General features: G+C 35.2%; 1 protein-coding gene across 1 annotated transcript; it reads right to left on the bottom strand.

Annotated features, from left to right (window-relative positions):
- Nucleotides 1-43: 43 nt before the first annotated feature.
- LOC108981155 (pre-mRNA-processing factor 19-like) lies at nt 44-14,564 on the bottom strand. The gene is made up of 18 exons (XM_018952243.2): nt 14,424-14,564; nt 14,232-14,317; nt 13,359-13,430; nt 13,142-13,204; nt 11,564-11,650; nt 9,311-9,458; nt 9,098-9,219; nt 8,479-8,595; nt 6,962-7,057; nt 6,817-6,876; nt 5,127-5,201; nt 3,204-3,308; nt 2,368-2,484; nt 2,215-2,292; nt 2,035-2,131; nt 1,763-1,814; nt 801-871; nt 44-715 (listed from the first exon to the last, which is right to left on the bottom strand). The coding sequence occupies exons 1-18, from the start codon at nt 14,434-14,436 to the stop codon at nt 600-602; spliced, it is 1,575 nt and encodes a 524-aa protein (XP_018807788.1). The 5' UTR covers nt 14,437-14,564; the 3' UTR covers nt 44-599.
- Nucleotides 14,565-19,190: the final 4,626 nt, after the last annotated feature.

Raw genomic sequence — 19,190 nt, forward strand, 5'->3', positions numbered from 1 at the left:
CTCTAAAGCATTCACTCAACTTCGAAATTGTCATCCCACGTTGTAAATAATGACTGCCATGCATTACACACATTCAATAATTGATCAACAAGCTGTCCCTAGTTGCTCATTCTAGTCAGTGTACCAAATTACAACCAAAAAATGTATGAACCGAGAACAGTTCTGAATATACCGTCGCGTCCGCCACCCACAATCGAACATACAAAAGATAGAATGCTAACGTTGGCCAAAAAGCTATTCCAAAGCGGCAAAATCTGATTACAAAAAAATTGGAGAAAAAAGAAAGAAAGAAAGGGAAATGATACATGAGGTGAGATGGGGCACCAACTTTAGAAAGTGATGATGACAATTAATCAAGGGCCGACAAATATGAGTGTCTCCAGAGCTCAGTTGAGACCGCATCTCGCAACATTGACGCAGAATGCTCAAGGGTACTCTTTGCTCAACGGAGAGGAATGTGGCAATAGTTTCTACACCATATAATTGAAGAATTCTACCACCCATTTCCTCAGCCAATAAATTACACCTAGAAGAAGTAACAGCAACCTCAAGAAATACCAAGACTTCCACTTCCCACTTACGGCTTACTTGAAAGTGCCTTAAGATTCTAATGGACCATCCTCACCGGGTAGGCCGAAAATGCGGAGGTTTCTATCCATCGATCCTACTGCCATATATTTCGCATCTGGCCCAAATTTTGCACAAGCTGCTTTACCTGTAATCAGAGCTGAGTATATTTATCACCAAGGATTAGCAAAGTAAAAGCCACTAATAATACATCTGGGACAAAATTCAATAACCTGTGCCAGACAAATCAGGAAAAGTTTTGATACAATTCCATTCCGACTTAACATTTGCAACTTGGTAAACTCTGCAGAAGTCACAATCCCCAAATTAGTTTCCATGGCTGCAAAAATTATACAAACTACAAAAGCAAAATAACATTTAGCTCCAAAAGATGGCTTGGGTTTAGCTCTTAGTCTGCAGTTCAAGTCGTTGAAAAAAAAAAAAAAAAAAACTCTGGTTGAAGGGTGGCATGAATTTGTGAAAATGCTGTAAACAAGATAGTACGAATCTTAAAACTCAGGTAAACACGGACGTCAGATTCATCACATGAACTTCCTAACTGTTAGCTAAGTTGGCATGAATTTGTAAAAATGATGTAACGTGGGCCCAACTATCCTCCAATTCATATTTTTTCCCTTTCTTTTTTTGATAAGTAACTATCCTTACAATGTGAAGCTGTCATGTAAGGAGAACTGGTTCAACCTTCTACACGTGGTAGTGACCTTAATACTCTTCCCACCAAAGACGAATAATGGTGGAAGTGGCATTAAGGCCATTAATGAGGGAGGAGAATAAATGGGGCAGCAGGAACTCCTGGCATCCCATGATTTTCCTTCGAGAAATGCTCTCCTTCGTCCTGAATTTTTTCATCCCCAGTCACACAAGTTATGTGGCATATATTAAGTGGTTGATATATGAAACCACTTAAAATCTACCACATCAACAAGTGTGACTCCAAATGATAAGCTCTAGGATGAAGATTAGCATTCCTCCTTTCCTTCCAATTCCTTTAAACAAAGGCAGTTTGTACAAACGACAGAAAAGCAAACATCAAAATAGTCCAAGCTTTTTCAATAGTAGATAGAATCAATAAAAATATAGATGACTTCCATACTAATGAAATTGGATCGAGTTTTATTCAATTAAGTCAGTGAAATCTTTAACTAAACCCATGGTTGAGTTTTCAAACACCCACCTTATATCCGATCCAGCTATTGCAAGGTAACTTCCACTACTGTCAAACTCCACTGCAAGCAGAAAAAGAGCTTCATAAATATTTCTTCAAGACTTCTATTATATTATATCAGCAAACAGAACGAATAAGTCAAGGATTATAATATCTCCCATTCAATCACAAGGCATGGATCAGAAAGGGATAAGACAGTAATAATTTATCAACACAATTCTTGATCTCTACATAGAGCCATCTATTTTGGGCATGGAAATATTAGAACTAGAATTACATACCAGAGTTTGTTGGGGTGTCTGAATCATATGGAGCAAATGTCCGGAAGTTCCTTAATTTTCGTAAATCCCACAGCTTAACACCATCATGAGCTGCAGTCTGTCCATTTCAAAAATGAAATTAAAACACGACATGTCCAACCCTCTATGCACTTGGAGTATTTCATTTGGAGAAATAGTTACCGCAAGGAAGTAGCCATTTTCAGAGAAAGATATTGAAGTTACAGCCCCAACATGTCCATCAAATCTGGCAACATTTGCCTGTAAACAAAATATAGGAACAATCAGAAAAAAAATGAAGAAAATTGAGGTAGAAAGCCACACAAAGAGTTCTACCTGACTTTTCACATCCCAAATTTTAACAACAGCTTCAGAAGTGCCTGTTCCAAGAATTAGACCATCAGGATGAAATGCTGCAGAAGTATAGCCATTAGAATCTGAGGCATCCACAACCTGCAGAACTAAACATCATAAGATTTACTCACCAAAAAAATGGAGTTGAAAGGGATACATGACAAATAGTTATAAGGTTTTTGGAGATTGCTGAAAGCATTTCAAACTAACTCTTTATTCTGTTTTTTTTTTTTTTTTTTTTTGACAGGTATTAACTGATGCCTACAGGGAGGTTTGGGGCCTCAGATGCGACACAAAATTCTCATCTAATCTTATTCCATCCTATTCCCAAACATAATTCAAATACAAAATTTTCAAACTAATCATTACAACTTTTTCAAACTGATCATTAACTTTTTCAAACTTTCAAATAAAAAACAATTCCAACTTTTTCAAATCCCCAAACAAAATAATATTATAAAACTATATTCTTAGAATATTTTAACTTTATAATATTTTTTATTCAATTTTTTCTCTTCTTTCCCAAAACCCAAAAAATACTCAACTCAAACTATATCACTACTATTCACAAACTATCTTACTACTATTCACAAAATTCTCATATCATCTCACTCCCCAAACCAGCCTCTTTTTCTTAGTCATTTAAGCAATTGATAGATGATTTTGTGGGTATTCGCTCCATTGATCAAGTCGATGCAACAGGCTGTCAACTTATAGATACATATCATTCCTACCATTCACAGTTCTAGAGGTTACTAGATCAGGGGGGTGCGCTCAGTTGGGGAGAGAGAGAGAGAGAGAGAGAGAGAGAGTTGGACCTGTGTCAGACATAATCCAGAAGAAAGTTCATAAAAGCACCATGTGCTATCAAGAGAAGCAGTCACAAAGTAGTTATTTGTTGCATGGACTGTAATTGCTTGCACCTGAGAAAATAAAAGGAATATCACTACTGAATTACAAAAGAGCACAATAATAGAATAGTAATTAACAACTGACAGTTGTAGTCATGATATCACATATTTCAGAAATCCTAGATTAATTGTGATGACCATATACGAGTATCATGTTCCAGTGACAATTTAATACAATAGACTAGATTGTCAAGTCAAGACTTATTTTTTTACAAGTAATTTATGTTATTAATACGATAGAATACTAGGCAAAGAGCTAGGGCATAGGACGATTGTCAAGTCGAGACTTTAAGAAAGAACAGAAGAATTCAGACATCAAGCTGGTTGGAAGAGGATGTACTTATCTAAAGGGGGCCGGGTGACTCATAAAAAGTACTCTGTCTAACTTACCAACTTATTTCCTTTCCTTATTTCCACTCCCTGTTAAGGTGGCTCATCGCCTGGAGAAAATTCAACGGGATTTCCTATGGGGAGGGATCAAAGATGAGTTTAAATTTCACTTGGTGAAATGGGCCACAATTTGTTCCCCTATCAAAGAAGGAGGTTTAGGTATACGGAATTTGAGAACTTTCAATCAAGCCTTGCTTGGCAAATGGTTATGGAGATATCACTAAGAACGGGAGGCCTTGTGGCGAACCGTTATTGCTTTGAAGCACGGGGAATCTTGGGGAGGGTGGTGTTCTAATGAGGTGAGTGGACCTCATGGAGTTGGGCTTTGGAAACACATTAGAAGAGGGTGGGACACATATGCAGCACTTACTTGCTTCAAAGTCGGCAACGGATCTAAGGTAAAGTTTTGGCATGACTTTTGGTGTGGTGATCGGACGCTCAAGGATGTTTATCCACAAGTTTATAGCCTAGCAAGAAGGAAAGAAGCTTCTATCGCAGATCTGATTATCTCTTCCAATGGCTCTTCCCAATGGAACCTCACTTTTCATAGAGATGCACAAGATTGGGAGATGGACGACCTTTCGGCCTTTTTTGATTTTGTGTATGCCACTAGTGTGTTGGGGGAAGGAGAAGACAAGATATGTTGGCGTCCATCTAAGAAGGGAGTGTTCACAGCTCGCTCTTTCTACCACTACTTAAACTTGCACAACTCAGTCCCATTCCCATGGAAAAGCATTTGGAAGACAAAGGCACCTCTAAAGGCAGCTTTTTTTGTATGGACAGCATCTTTGGGGAAGATTCTTACCATAGATAACCTAAGGAAACGTGGCATTATCGCTATAAATTGGTGTTACATGTGTAAGAAGAGTGGTGAGTCCGTTGACCATCTATTACTACATTGTGAGGTTGCCATGACTTTATGGACAGATGTCTTAGCACGGGTGGGATTAGCGTGGGTGATGCCGGAAAGGGTGTGTGATTTTTTAGCCTCTTGGAGAGGTATTAGGGGAAACACTCAAATTGCATCCATATGGAAGATGTTACCTATTTGTCTATGGTGGTGCATTTGGAGGGAGCGGAATGCAAGATGCTTTGAAGATCAAGAAAGATCAATGGAGGAGCTTAGAATTTTGTTTTTCAATACTTTACTCCATTGGTCGATTGTAATTGATTTTCATGGCAGGTCTTTTCATGAGTTTCTTGTATCTCTAAGCTAGACATTGTGATCGTGTTCATGTATATGTCCCGTGTACTTGGACACTCTTTGTCTCCCTTTTGATCAATAAAAATTTGTTTACCGATCAAAAAAAAGAATGGACTGAGAAAATTCTACTTCTGATTCCCAAAGAGCAGAGTAAAAGCATCAAGTATAATGAGGCATGTAACACACGATGTAGAAATTGGTAACGGAACACGATCAAGAGAGTGAAAGCTTTTTACCTCGGCAGTATGATCCTTTAAGATGTGTCTACAGTTATGGTTCCCATCATCAGACTCTTGCCACAAACGTACAGTCTTCAACATATAAAAAGAACAGTTCAGGGATAGAAAACAAACATCAAAGTGACAGAAACAGAAGTACATAGAGACTATTAAATCAATTCTTAAACATTCATCGCATAATTTTACAACAAGACACAGCAGGAAGCACCAGAGAGTCCTAACAGAATTTGTGAGACATACTGGAATGGATCTTTTTTTTATAAGAAAGAAAATTTTATTAATTCGAATGAAATAGGCGAAGCCCATGTATACAGGAAGTATATAAAAGGAAACACCTAAATACATTCTAAGCAGAAAACAACAACAGAAAATCACAAGCAGAAGATCTGTAATCACTAAAGCAGAAAACCAAAGCAATAAAGAGTGCACAAAAAAATTCCAAAGTTCCTCCAAAGTACGCTCCTTATCATTGAAACAACGCTCATTCCTTTCCATCCAATACACCACAAAGGAACCATCTTCCAAACTGCATCCACTTGAGAGCAACCATGAAGCCCTTGCCACCTCACAATGCAAAAGTAAATGATCTACAGATTCCCCACCAATCCATAACAATAAAACCACATTTCCTCAAATTATCCGTCATCAAAATTTTCCCAAGAGAGAGAGTCCATATAAAAAAGCGACTTTGGAAGGGATCTTTATTAACCATATTCATTTATTAATTGGCAAGTGGAATGATTATATTCAATCAGGAAAAACAAAAAGAGTACAGACGCTGCAAGAAAATGCTTGCTTAGGTTGTGTTTGGTTGTTGAACCAAACTCAACTCATCTCAAACCAATTATTGATGGGACCCACTACTTTTTCAACTTCCCATAAAAAAATTAAACTCATCTCAACCTAATTCATACATTTTAACCTAAAAAGTTAAACTTATCTCAATGGGAGCCACAAAATACTACTATTCACAACTCAACTCAACTCATCTCATCTCAACATCCAAACATTTTCACCACAAAAATCAACCAGAAGAAATGAACTTTCAAAATATACTGGTTAAAAAAAAAAAAGTCGTGATGACAGTGCAAGCAGACCTTAAACCTTCGCTTGCAGCCATCCATATCAGAACCTACCGATATCCTTTTGGTAGTATTTAAAGAAAAAGTTCAGGCTCTCCACAAACATCAAAGCACATATAGGAGGGGAGTTCTGTAGTCAAATTGTGTTTATGCTCCATCATGTTTCATTAGGAGGGGACTCCTCCCCCACATGTTGTTTGGTAGAAGAGAAGGACAAGTGAAAAGGAGCAAATGAAGGTAAGACATCACGTTCCGATTTAAACGGTTTAAAGTGAGGACAAAACTGATATTTTACACATTTACAGCCTGGTGGGTTCAAGAGAGTTTTGCTGCCCCTCTCCCAATTTTTTGCTCATACCAAACTTAAGGATTTTACCCCTTCATCCAATCCCTTTTAATCGTTTTTATGATCTATCATAGAGTAGACTGTCAAAATGCAGTATTCTGTTCAGAAGACATGCAACCTCTTAACTACAAATTCACTCCACTGGTGAAGCAAAAATAAAATTCCAAGAATATTCATAATTAAAATTGGAAAAGAAAATGCATGTCAATTTAAAGATTCATGACTGTTGAACTTGATTCCCACAAAGCTAAATGCATACCTTGTCAGCTGAGGCAGTTAAGAATAAATCACCCCGAGCAACAAATTTTAAACTGGTAACCTATGAAACACAATGTCTAATCAGCCAACAGATCTTAATGACCAGAAAGCCCGAGCAAATGAATAAAACTTAAAAGCAATTGAACCTTTTTAGCATGACCACTGAGTGTTGATAAGATCTGCCCTGATGATCGATCAAAAAGTACTGCATTTGTGTCAAGCCCTCCAGTTGCAATTATGTCCTAGAAAATAGAAAGAAATGCTTTTATCAGTGCCAGAATCGTACTTGATCAATATGAACACCATCTAGAATGCAAATCATTGTTAAAGCACCAGAGTGTTGAATTACAAATAGCATAGGAATTAAAAATAAAACAACAGAACCAAATGAAGCCAAAGGATAGTTTGGAACTCCCCAAGTTCCAAATACCTACTGCAGACGTGGTAGTTCCAGCAATCATACAAATGCATTTGTGAAACAAATTAACAAACTCTTCAACTGGAATCTTAGGAAAAAATAAGATAACAATATGGCAAACAAGTGAGGAGCTGGCAAAATAAGGGGTCAAACGTCATTCAGGGTAGGGAATTTTCATGTCCAACCCATTGCTCAAGCAATCTGGGTTCATAATTTTCATCAACTGGCCCTGGAATTTTTTACTCAATGGGATGCTTTTGGACCACTAACTTGAGAGGACAACACACGCAAAATGGGGATTCATGTGATGATGGTAATTGTTACCACATCCCCACATGCAATAATAAAAATCTATATTCTAACCATACTGTATAAAACATGCAATAACCTTCTGTAGCTGTTAGAAGTGACATGGTCTGAGTCATCTGCCATAGAATTTTTTGGCTTAAAGAACCAAGTTTTTATTTTAACGAGTAATGAGATTTTATTGATGAAAACAAAATGCACATCCCATGTACAAGGGGCGCATACAAAAGAGACACCTAGATAGGATTTGAAGAGATACAAGAAAACCATTATTTATTTATTTATTTTTATAGGTAAACGAGATACAAGAAAACCATTATGAGCACCATATTCCTTAAAGTTCAGAAGATGATCAGCATTACAGTCATGAGTGACAATATGAGCTGGAGAGGGTCATTTCCATCTCTGCCACTAACTGTGTTGGTTCATAACTTTTAGCACATAGGACATGAAAGAATGCAATATACAAAATTCCGACCCATTATATACATCAGAAACAGTAAAGCACAAGAATTGAAAGGGTAAATAAATGACCAGATAACAAATTAAGGAATTTGATGTTGCAAGCTCAAGTATCTATCACCGTATCACCTAAGCCACTTTCTAGATGAATAATTTGGAACAATTGATAAATACTTTTCTCTTCTCAGTTCCTATATTTAATATTTTTTTCTACCTTTTCTTTCCTGGTAACAGTTTTAGCAACATGATCATAATTGACAATAGTAAGACAACAATGCAATAAACATAAAAGGGAACACATGCAAAGAAATAGAAACAGAAGACCAGTACAAGAATTAGTTGAGACTTTCCAAGACAATCAAGCAACAACTCAGCATCAGCACCTAGGAAGTGCATGTTGGAGAACTTACTCCAATGAACTAAGAATGCAACAATAAGATAAGCACAAACAAAATTAGATCGTAGTGAATGCTGTACCTTTTCAAAATGGATATCAAGAGACACAATGCCTGGTTTGCTTGTTTTGTGGAGCGGATGACTAGAAATCTGAGTATACCTTTCCAGAGCATCAATGGTAGCCACTGTTGGAGGTATCTGAAAAGAAACCAAATAGGAAAAGGGGAGGGGGGGAGGGGGGGGAGGAGAAGAACACAGTAATTAGTAATTGACAAATTTTGATAGGTCAATTTTCTTAAGGGCGCAAAGGGGCACTACTAATTACTTGGTGTATGTTTGGTAAGATGGAAGGGGGCAGAGAAAGGAAAGGACAATTATTTTCCTGTTGGATGTTTAATTGCTTTATGGAAATGGAGAGAAAAAACGGGTCCCCACAATTATAAAACATTGAAATAAACTCCTCTCCACTTCCTTCCATTTCCTCCTTATTTGAAGCAAATTGGTGGGCCCAGCGGAAAAGGGAGTCTCCATCCTCCAATTCTTTTCCCTCAACTCTTTTCCTTTCATTCCCCTTCCCCCAAAACCAAAACATACAGTGTAAGGAATGAAAGACTGATAAGAGAGAGAATATTCCTTTAACAAATCGGTTAGTACTGAAATAAAAACAATCTCTGTGATATTACATCAAAACAACCAATACCTGGCGCTTTTTGCGCTGCTGTGAAAGAGCTGCATTACAGTCAGTCAGTTCAGCAATAATACTGGCAGATATACCAGGTCGTATTCTCTTTCCACCAGGGCCAAACTCCTCATCCTCAGCAGCTATAACAGCAATGATAGAGCTCCAGTTGGCTATCTTTTAAGTTAATGTGAAAAGAAAATCAACCAAGAATCACATAGAGGAGCCATCTACCTCTTTTACCATTGCTCATCACAGGAGCGTTTGCTGTAACTACCGCAGATGCTGACATGGGTATCTGCCTATCAGCCTGAGCAAGCAATGACCTCGCTTCATCCCTTTCTTTTTTAAGTCTTGCAATCACACGGCAAGCAGCATCATGCTGCCCATATATGACAAATTTAACCAACCAAATTTTAGATAACCATGAAAGGGATAGATGCATGTTTGAATCAATAATTTACAATGGGGAAAAAAAAAAAGAAGATAAGAGAAGCATATGCAATGAAATGTCAACCCGTAACTATTAAGAAGTAACTGTGAGAGATTGGGAAAGATTTAACAAACAAAAAAATCCAAATGCATTGAAGCTAAAACTCACATCCACTTTTTTCTCCTTTTCACAAACTCTTCCCTAGCAGGGAATAGTCTCACAAAATAACCTCAAAGAAGTGTGGCATGTTCTGTATTATCATCTGGTGAAATGTTTTTTAACAACAAATATTCCGAGAAGAATGAAACGCATGGGTGAAAAAAGTAAGCACACCTCCCAAAAGCTCCTTTTGCACAAAAAATAAATAAATAAAAACATTTCTCACATGACAATAACCAACAACTGCGAAAAATGTTTGTGTAGCTTGGGATCAATGAAGTTTGAATTCCACATGTCAAAAACAAACTCTCATAATAAACCAACTCCGGAAGATTTTTCCTAATAAGTATCAAATCCAAAATATTTTTAATAAGTAAATTTTAAAAAAAAGGAACTCAATGTGGGTGGGAAGGAAAACAATTAAAGTATATTACAAATATCATTATCAAAATACAGTGAGAAGAAGAGAATAAGAACTTCACATCGAAGTTTAAATGCATAGCACCAAAGCAGCTACACCTCCCAAAAAAACCTTTTTATATGCCAATGGTCAATAATCATGGGATAGATTTTGAGATTGTCATTTGAGAACTAAGGAGGCTCAGTTTGAAGCCACTATTAACTGCTAACAACTACGAATATAATAACAAAACCAGCTCCTGTAAAGACCCAAGGAAGGCCCAAGCCATATCAAGGCCTATAGTACAAAAGAACTAGTCAAGGTTATATATAATAGGAGCCCATTAGAACCATTATAAAAGATGGCAACTTCCATCTCCAAAGCAATGTGGTATCCAATTCACCACCTTCCTATACTAAATCCGACCTATTACAACCTTTCCTCCTTAAATGCCCAACGTCCTTTTCGAACCATTTCATCATTGGTGGCACGGCCCAAGCCTCACACCTCTGGTTGGGTTTGGCTTTGATACAATCTTCCCTCCTCAACGGGCCATCCAATCATAAGTGGCACAGCTCAATCCCACACTTTAATTGGGTTTGGATCTAATATCATTTATAACGACCCAATTGGAGTCAATTGAAATCATTATAAAGGGTATTAACTTCTCGCTATCAAGCAATTTGGGATCTCATCAACCACTTTCTTATACTCAATGCGGAGTACTACAATCTTCCCCCCAAAATCATTGATGGGACTCCTCAAATCTAACACTCTTGGTTGGGTTTGGCTATGACACAATTAGTAACAACCCAAGGAAAATCCAAACCATATTTAGGCCTATACTCTAAAAGGACTAGTCAAGTTTATGATTGGAGTCCACTGGAATGATTATAAAGGCTTAAACTTCTCTCTCAAGCAATGTGGGATCTCATTTACCACCTTTCTATAGACAATCCATGGTATTACAAATCCACAAAAGATTTTACTAACATCATCAAATCTAAGAAGGATATTAGGAGCAAACAAGAAGGATTAGTTTTGAACTTTGGTTCCACACAAAAATTTGAGGCCTCTGTAAGATGTACATACTATCATGTACATATTATAATTAAGGTATTATAATTAAGGCCTTCACAAAATCTTTGATGACAAAATCATCAAAGTATTATAATTAAGGCCTTCACAAAATCTTTGATGACAAAATCATCAAGGATTTTGATATTTTGTCATCAAAATGGGTCACTCTTGTATATTGTGTACTTGAGCTATGCCTATTTATATCCTCAATATAGTCCTTGTTTTACTGATAAAAAAAATCTTTGATGACAAAATTGCATAATGTTTTTTTTTTTTTTACAAGTATATAAGCATTCAAGAAAAAAGTAAATAAAAATGAAGGAAACAAAATATACCTCAAAAGATATTAAAACATTCTACCAAAATAAAAAGATTAAATAAAAACTATAGTGAGCATATAACCAGCTGCTGATACCTGGTATAGAGCATGACTTAGCTCTTGCCTCGCTGTATGTAGTTGTTGTTCCAATGCGAAATTGGATAGCATCAAACCATCCCATTCCTATATGCACAGAGAGAAGGAAGAAATACATTGTGGTCTAACAATAGACAACCAATTACCAATATTTAAATTGTTCCTTAAATGATATAACCGAAGTGCAAAACACGTGAAGTTATCCCCACAAGATTTATCCTTGTCTGGATTTTTACGGCACTTAAAAAAGTCATCCCATAAAATAAACTAATACGTGACTTATCCATAAACATTTACGTCTTAAATTTGGGCTAGGATTCAAAATGTTTGTCACAATATAGTTATGGGATAGTGATGGTGGCATGTCATTAGTGCAGTGATGGTGGTGTTGATAGTGGTGGCCACACTAATGTGTTGTTGGTGAAAGCGTTAGACATAAAGCGCAAATGCCATCTAGAACCTGAGCCTGACTCAAGTAAAACACAAATTTTTAAAAATGATGAATAATAACCAAAAATAGGAGATATTAACTTAATTTACTAGAGTATTATGAAACATGACTATCAATTAATCAACTAATTACAAAATATTTAAATATAAAACTTAATATGATTCTCTTATACTTTACTAAATATACACGTCAATGACATTTGATAACCATAATCAAATTATAGAATATGGTTGAATAAAAATTTACCAAAAAGGCCATGACCAAAAAAACTCAAAAGAGTTGTAGGTATTCACTTCCATGCTAACATAAGCAATCAAATATCCATCCAAATAGAAAGCTAGAAATCCAACTTGGACTATTATATCGGGTTCAAAACATATCCATCACATATGACAACATATGGCACCATGGTGCATAAATGGTCTTCAATATCAACTAAATATTTAAGAATGCCTGTTTACTTGATTTTCTAGTCTTGAAGTGACATTATTCTTTTCAGAAAAAGTCCAATAGTGCATGTTCCTGCACTTTAAGCTTACACAACAAGCACCAAGACATGCGCTTTTTGTAAGTGAAGAGCTTCAGCCTTGGCACTTTGCACTTGAGCGTGCTTTAACCAACACTGCACTAATGGTGATAGTGAAAGTTGTGGAAATAATGTTTTAGAAACGACATTGAGATGTTGGTTGCAAGAACAACAATAACAATGGAAATGGCATCACACAATCAATATTGTAATGGCGAGCTTGAAGTGATGGTGTTAGAAACAAAGAAAATTGCGACAAAATCAACATAAATTGTTGTTGACCAGGGTAACACCTGATTTTTGTCTTATTAAAATTTTTCTTATTTATCAAAAAAAGTCCATCACACGTGTGACCAATGTTATCAGGTTCCGAGAAAAGGAATTGGTGATATGATGTCAATTAGCATGTACAAACCTTCTCACCATATAAACAAATTACAGAGCAAACTTTATGACAATGATAAATTGATACAATGAAGAAACACAATCTAATGAAACAGCACTGTATTTAAAAATGGAAAAAACTGACCAGAGTTTGCAGCATATAAAGCTATTAAAGAAGTGACATGATAAAAATATGATCATAGACTGAAGCCCATACATTCTGGAACATTCCGAGCATGCCAGGTATGCTAGCAGCTTGTAGAGGTCTGGGCTTTACTATCTGCATGGGAAGCCACCAAGAATGCATCAGTGCATTATAAATGTAATAAACAGCAAGAGTCTTAACTACCTTAGCTGGTACAATCTCTCAGTCCCAACTATACAAACTTCCCATGACGTTAAAATAAGAAAACATACCATCTTTATAAGCATACCTTGCCTGTCGCGATTGGAACAATGTCATCCAGTGTAAGTGGTTCCCCCGTAATTGGGCATTTTCCAAAATCCTATTCAATAAATAAATAAAGAAGCAGGTCTTCATCAAACATGGTACTGGAATTGGACAGAAAGATTAACTAATTAGTGAAAATTAGTTCAGAAATGATTTAGAAGGCATAAATCAAGATTTTTTGCACCAACAATTGAGTACAAAAAAATAAAACTAATGAATTCCATGTGTTTTCAAAAAAAAAAAATGGAAGTTCTATACATTCCAACAAGTCCTGGGAAAAGGAAGGAGAAAAAAGATTTAAAAATAAAATATTTCTGCATTTCATCAGGTAGATCAAGAAAATAAAAATGAACAGGTTTTGGGCTGACAATTTTAGTGGGAACTAGGGAAATCGTAAACGAGCTCTGTGAATCATAAGCGTATTATCACAAAATCCCAGGTTGCCTTCCAAATACCAATTAAAGGAAAAATGAGGCACTGAGTCTTGCTTATACCGAGATACTGTTCTCCAAATGGCTATAAATAATAAGAAACAATCGACCTAACGATTAAAAAAAAAAAGACATTAAGTTAATTGGGTAAATGACTTTTATCACCAAGGTTCTAGTACAATTATAAATTACGATGCAAAGCCCTTCCCAAGCTGCTAAGTATAAGCCAACACTCAGTACGAACAGTTCGGTTTGCTCAATTAAAACTTCCTCTTCTTTTTCGTATGTCTTGCTTTCCTGTTCCCAAAATCCAGAAAATCTAATTTGCTTCTATAATTTATTCTCGACTATTTCTGAGAGACGAAGCAGATAGAAACGAAGAAGCAAACAGAAACCCTAGGATGAGGAAAGAGAAATGAACATACCGAGATGTGCCTCTCGATTAACCGCTTCTCGTATAGAAGTCCAGATTTCTTCGACACCACGGGCTGTTCCGGCACCTCGCCGGAGACTGTACGGTAATAGTAGAAAGAACAAATAACAGATATCAGAAAAGAATAACCAAAATAGCACTGAATACCAGAAGGAGACCGAAGAACTGGGAGAAAGAGGATTACTTGAGCAGTTCATTGTAGGGGAGAGAGCTAGGGTTTTCGCTTTGAGCTACCGTTGCCTGATACGAGGGGAACTAATTACTAAACTAGAAGACTGTGAGAGCCGAAAGGGAATTGAGAGCAAGAAAGAGTGTTTTGTAGAATAGGGATGGCCGACAAATAAAATAAAAATGTAGAACCCAGAATTGGGCTGCGCTAAACTTAGGACTTGGACCGATTCTAGCCCAGAACCCATATTAACGCATTTTCCAACTATTATTTTGTACAAAGTTTTTCATCAAATTTTTTTTTACCATAAATCAGGTTAGAATTAATTTATACAACTTATATGTGTTTTTTTATCATATGATAAGCACATATTTTGTTAAAATGATAATGATAGGTTTAATACCTCCTACCACTCATTTATTATTTCATAGTATATTTAAAATTTTTATTTTTTTATTATTTTCTTTTAAGTATTTTCTTAAATTCCTTAATCATTAAGAAAAAAAATATACAATTTTATTTATAGTCAACTCCTTAACCACTAAGTTAAAAAAAATTATAAAAAATAAAATGAGTAGTAATAAAATGGTAGGAGTTAAGGTAGGAGTTAATAAGCCAATCATTATTATTGTCAAAATTCTAAGTTAATAAAGCTTCATATGTTCATTTATTGAAAACGTGCTTAAAAGACACGTGGCAATCTTTTAAATAAGTTAAACAAAATTATCAATAATCAAAATATTTTATTCATAAAAATAGGTAAAACAGATAGAGAGTATACATAAGAAATACTTAACTAGATATTCTTAAGCATTTTAAGAATATTTTACTATTATTTATTATTTTTTACTATTATTTAATATTTTATTATTATTATTCACAGAATATCTCATTATCCGAACGTAATCTTAGTCTATTACAAACAATGGCATTGAGAACAATGTTTCCATCCATGAGAAGAATGTTTTAAAGAAAAGGACTTCCAGCCCATCCATTATCTTCTCACAATTTTCGAAGTTTCTATAATTTCGTTCCTGCCTTAATAAGTTGGAAAGTATTTTCCTCCATACGAAAAATCTGTCCTATTTTCGAAGAGTAATACTAAACCCGTAATCATTGGTTAGTTTTGAAGAATAAATACATCAAATTCATGTCTTTACAGTTGTAAGTGTGTTGATACTAATTCGAGATCATGCACTAATTATTTCGCTAGATCAGTGATTATTAGGTAATTTTGAAATATGAATATTTGATATTTACATCTTATCACAAGATTTTATATCATTATAAGTTAATGATTATTACTTTTATTTGGCAACACTAGTACGAGATTCATTCATTATTATCCACTTTTTTCTTTTAGACTTTATATGTATTTTCGATGAGCAAACATTTCATTAATTAAAAAAAGAAATACAAATTTAATGGAGGATCCCAATAAATATCACGCGGCTATATAAATATTGCAGGGTTCTATTATAGGTGTCTATATATCTTTCACTCTAAATTCTATATTCTGGATTGAAGTCGAGCCAAACCCCGGCGCATTTACTTGTGTTGAAATAGTAATAGACAAAAGCCTTCTAAATTTGTCTATTAATTTATCTAGATAGAAGTAATTATATCACAATCTTTCTAATTATGGTCATCCGTGAATTCCTCGATAATCAAATGCAATCTAAAATATATTCTTATTAACAAGTGTTTATTTGGAGATTTAAAAAAAAAAAACCTAAAAGATATAATGGAATGGAGTTTTTATATCCAGTCGGGCTTGGGCCACTCCACTAAAGCCCACAGCTCATGACTGGCGAGCCAGGAGATGATAGGGAAGAGGCCCAAGCCGACCCAAGAAAGGAGAAACATGTGGCACTCACTCAAACTTGATGCATTAATAAAAGAAAGACCGGTTTAGATCTTGTCTCTTGCAGTATCGGTTGCATTAAATGCGATGTCAAATGGACGGTACTAGATTTAAGTTCTTGTTGTTAACAGGAATGACAACATTAAATGTTACACCATGTCGTCCAAAATGGGAGTGAACATTACAACGATAGAAGGATCAATGATTCTTCTAGGGATTTAGTATAAATACAAAAATGTTGGTAACATAAGGAGGTTATGAACTCTCTTAATTTTTCCTCTCTTTTCTCCATAAAAGATGCAATCTGACTTTGCATTAGAGGTGTTACAGACAGATCCGACCACCACTATTTCCTCCCTTACAAGCATACAAAGCGTCGTTAGAACTAGTGGTTACAAAACACACCTTAACATATAGTATGATCATTTCTAAAACTATAGATTAATCATGAATTATCCTTGTGCCCGGCCTCGATCAATTGCCTCCCAGCTTGTTCCTAAATGTTTAATAAAAATATTTTAAATATGGGAAAAAAGATTAGCCATTGCATGTCAAAACAAAAAGTTTAGCTATTCATGATGACATAATTACAACAACGAGAACAAGTGCAAGTGCATTAATCAATATATAGAGAGCCATTAGGCCAAGTCATCAATGATCTCCAGACTAATTAAATCGTCGTATAGTACGTACCCGTGAAAAGTGGCGGATTGATGCGCGGTCGAAAACATTGGCATATATAATGTTTTGTAGGCGCCGTGTGAATAGAGGGACGGGGCACACCTGCGCATAGAATGCCAGCTTGCTATATATATAGTCAGCCAATCATCCAATTTATCGATCGATGCTAGACTCTGTTTTCTCATGCATGCATAGTACAGTGAAACATAATTAATCTTAGAGTCCAAGCAATTAAGCATATATTTGATTTGTCATTGTTGGGAGGGTTTTCATCTCATCATCCAATATTCGAATATTGCCAAAACAGGAGAAAAATGGTAGTTCTTTAGGAAGATTAATGATCCGCGCGCAATATGCATGCTGCATGCATGCATTTCCAGATATGGTAAAACGATCCGAGGTAATTAGTTGCAGAACTCTAACATGACTACGTACATGCACCGTACAAGCATAGCGCAAACCGAAAAAAGTGGGGGTGATCGATCCAACGGCTTTTCTCACAAGGAAAATATCTGAGGGATTCATGTGCTAAGTACGAAAAGAGATAGGAAAGATTGTTGAAAATAGCTCGATAATTAACGCTAAAAGCAGGCCAGGAAGACTTTATATATTTTCGTGGGTGCATGGGTATCGTATACGTACGTAGTTGTATTGTATTGGGAATGAGCTAAGACCACTCCAATGCTCCCTTTCGCCATGCATAAATTACATCGGATAAGCTAGTACGAGAATAATGTATATAAATAGGGAACGGATACGCCCAATACATTAGAAACTCATTGCCCATGGATAAAGACGGTTTCGATCAATTCATTCAACAAGATCCGTTCGGATCGGACCAGGATGAATGGGATTGGTCTTACCTCTCGCTCGGATAAGTGTCGATCGGATTCGCCAGCTTTAAGTTCGAGCCTTGTTCTGTCTCATGATCTTTATTCTTTCTTACTCATTTCTAGATTCACGCGACCATATATAAGGTATTTAATTTGCTTTCTTCGGAAAATTCATCTTGGTATAATTATTCATTCAAGTGGAATTAGTAGCTAAGCATATTTAATTTCGTAAGGTGTTGCGACAACAGCTAGGTATATAGCTAGCTTGCTTGACATGCTCAACAACAAAAAGAAAAATGATTTAATTAGTTTATACAGAGAGATTTCATATTGTAAAATTATTTTTTATTATAAAATAGATTTAACACAACATATAAAATCATATCGATTTATAAATTTACTTTTATAAAAAATAGTTGTAGCGTTTCTCCAAAAAAAAACTTGCGACTTCTAACTATTCTCTATGTTTAGGTAGTTGCCACTACATGTAACAAATCATGTTTATGACAAATCAAGCCAAATCAAGCAATTTGTTTATATTTTAGACATTTCTAAAGATAAATTGGGTAGCGCCAGTTTTTTAACTTTTATAACAATTTTATAAAGAGAAATGTTTTAGTTTCAAAAAATATTTTCTAAAAATAAATTCACCAATTAACTTGACCTGATGTGGTACGTTAAATTATAAATTAATTGATTTTATTATAAAGTTGATATAATATATCATATAAATTCATATAAATTTATTTTTATTAAATTTTTTTCTGATCGTGGCACACTGGCACTATAATATATATGCAGTTGAGTGAAGTTAGTAATTGGGACCTGCCCCGTGTTGATGGAATACATACTACTGATACTCCGGATTATAAGGATGTCTTGTTAACTTTCACGTCGGTATATTTATGATGAGGAACGACATATTATATGCATAGAATTTTCCAAACTCCGACGGTAGAATAACTCAACTCATAAACAAATGAAGTGAGCCATTCAATACACGTAACAACCACTTCATGTAAAGCTCACTTCATATTTTTATATTGGTAGGTTTTGGGCGTAAAATGAGACAAAAAATTTTTATTTAATCTTATTTCATTCCATTCGATCTTATTTTCAAACATAATTTAAATATAAAATTTTCAAACTAATCATTACGATTTGTTCAAATTAATCATTTCACCCTGATTTGGATTGGAATCTCATCTCATCATTACAATTTTTATAAATTCTCACACAAAATATAATAAACAATTTAATTTTTTTAAATCTTAAAATAATAATAATATTAAAAATAATATTCTATTAATATTTTAGTCATCTCATATCAACTCATCTTTAAATCCAAACGGGACCTTTAACTTTTTCAAATTTTCAAATTTTTAAATAAAAAAAAAATTCCAA

The sequence above is a fragment of the Juglans regia genome, chromosome 12 (genome assembly GCF_001411555.2).
Source record: "Juglans regia cultivar Chandler chromosome 12, Walnut 2.0, whole genome shotgun sequence".
NCBI lineage: Eukaryota > Viridiplantae > Streptophyta > Magnoliopsida > Fagales > Juglandaceae > Juglans > Juglans regia.

Coding starts and splice junctions, on each gene's coding strand:
- LOC108981155 (XM_018952243.2), bottom strand. Junction 13,205..13,358: donor TTCCAATCGCGACAGGCAAG/GTATGCTTATAA, acceptor CTTCCCATGCAG/ATAGTAAAGCCCAGACCTCT. Junction 9,220..9,310: donor GATGAGCAATGGTAAAAGAG/GTAGATGGCTCC, acceptor TTGCTGTTATAG/CTGCTGAGGATGAGGAGTTT.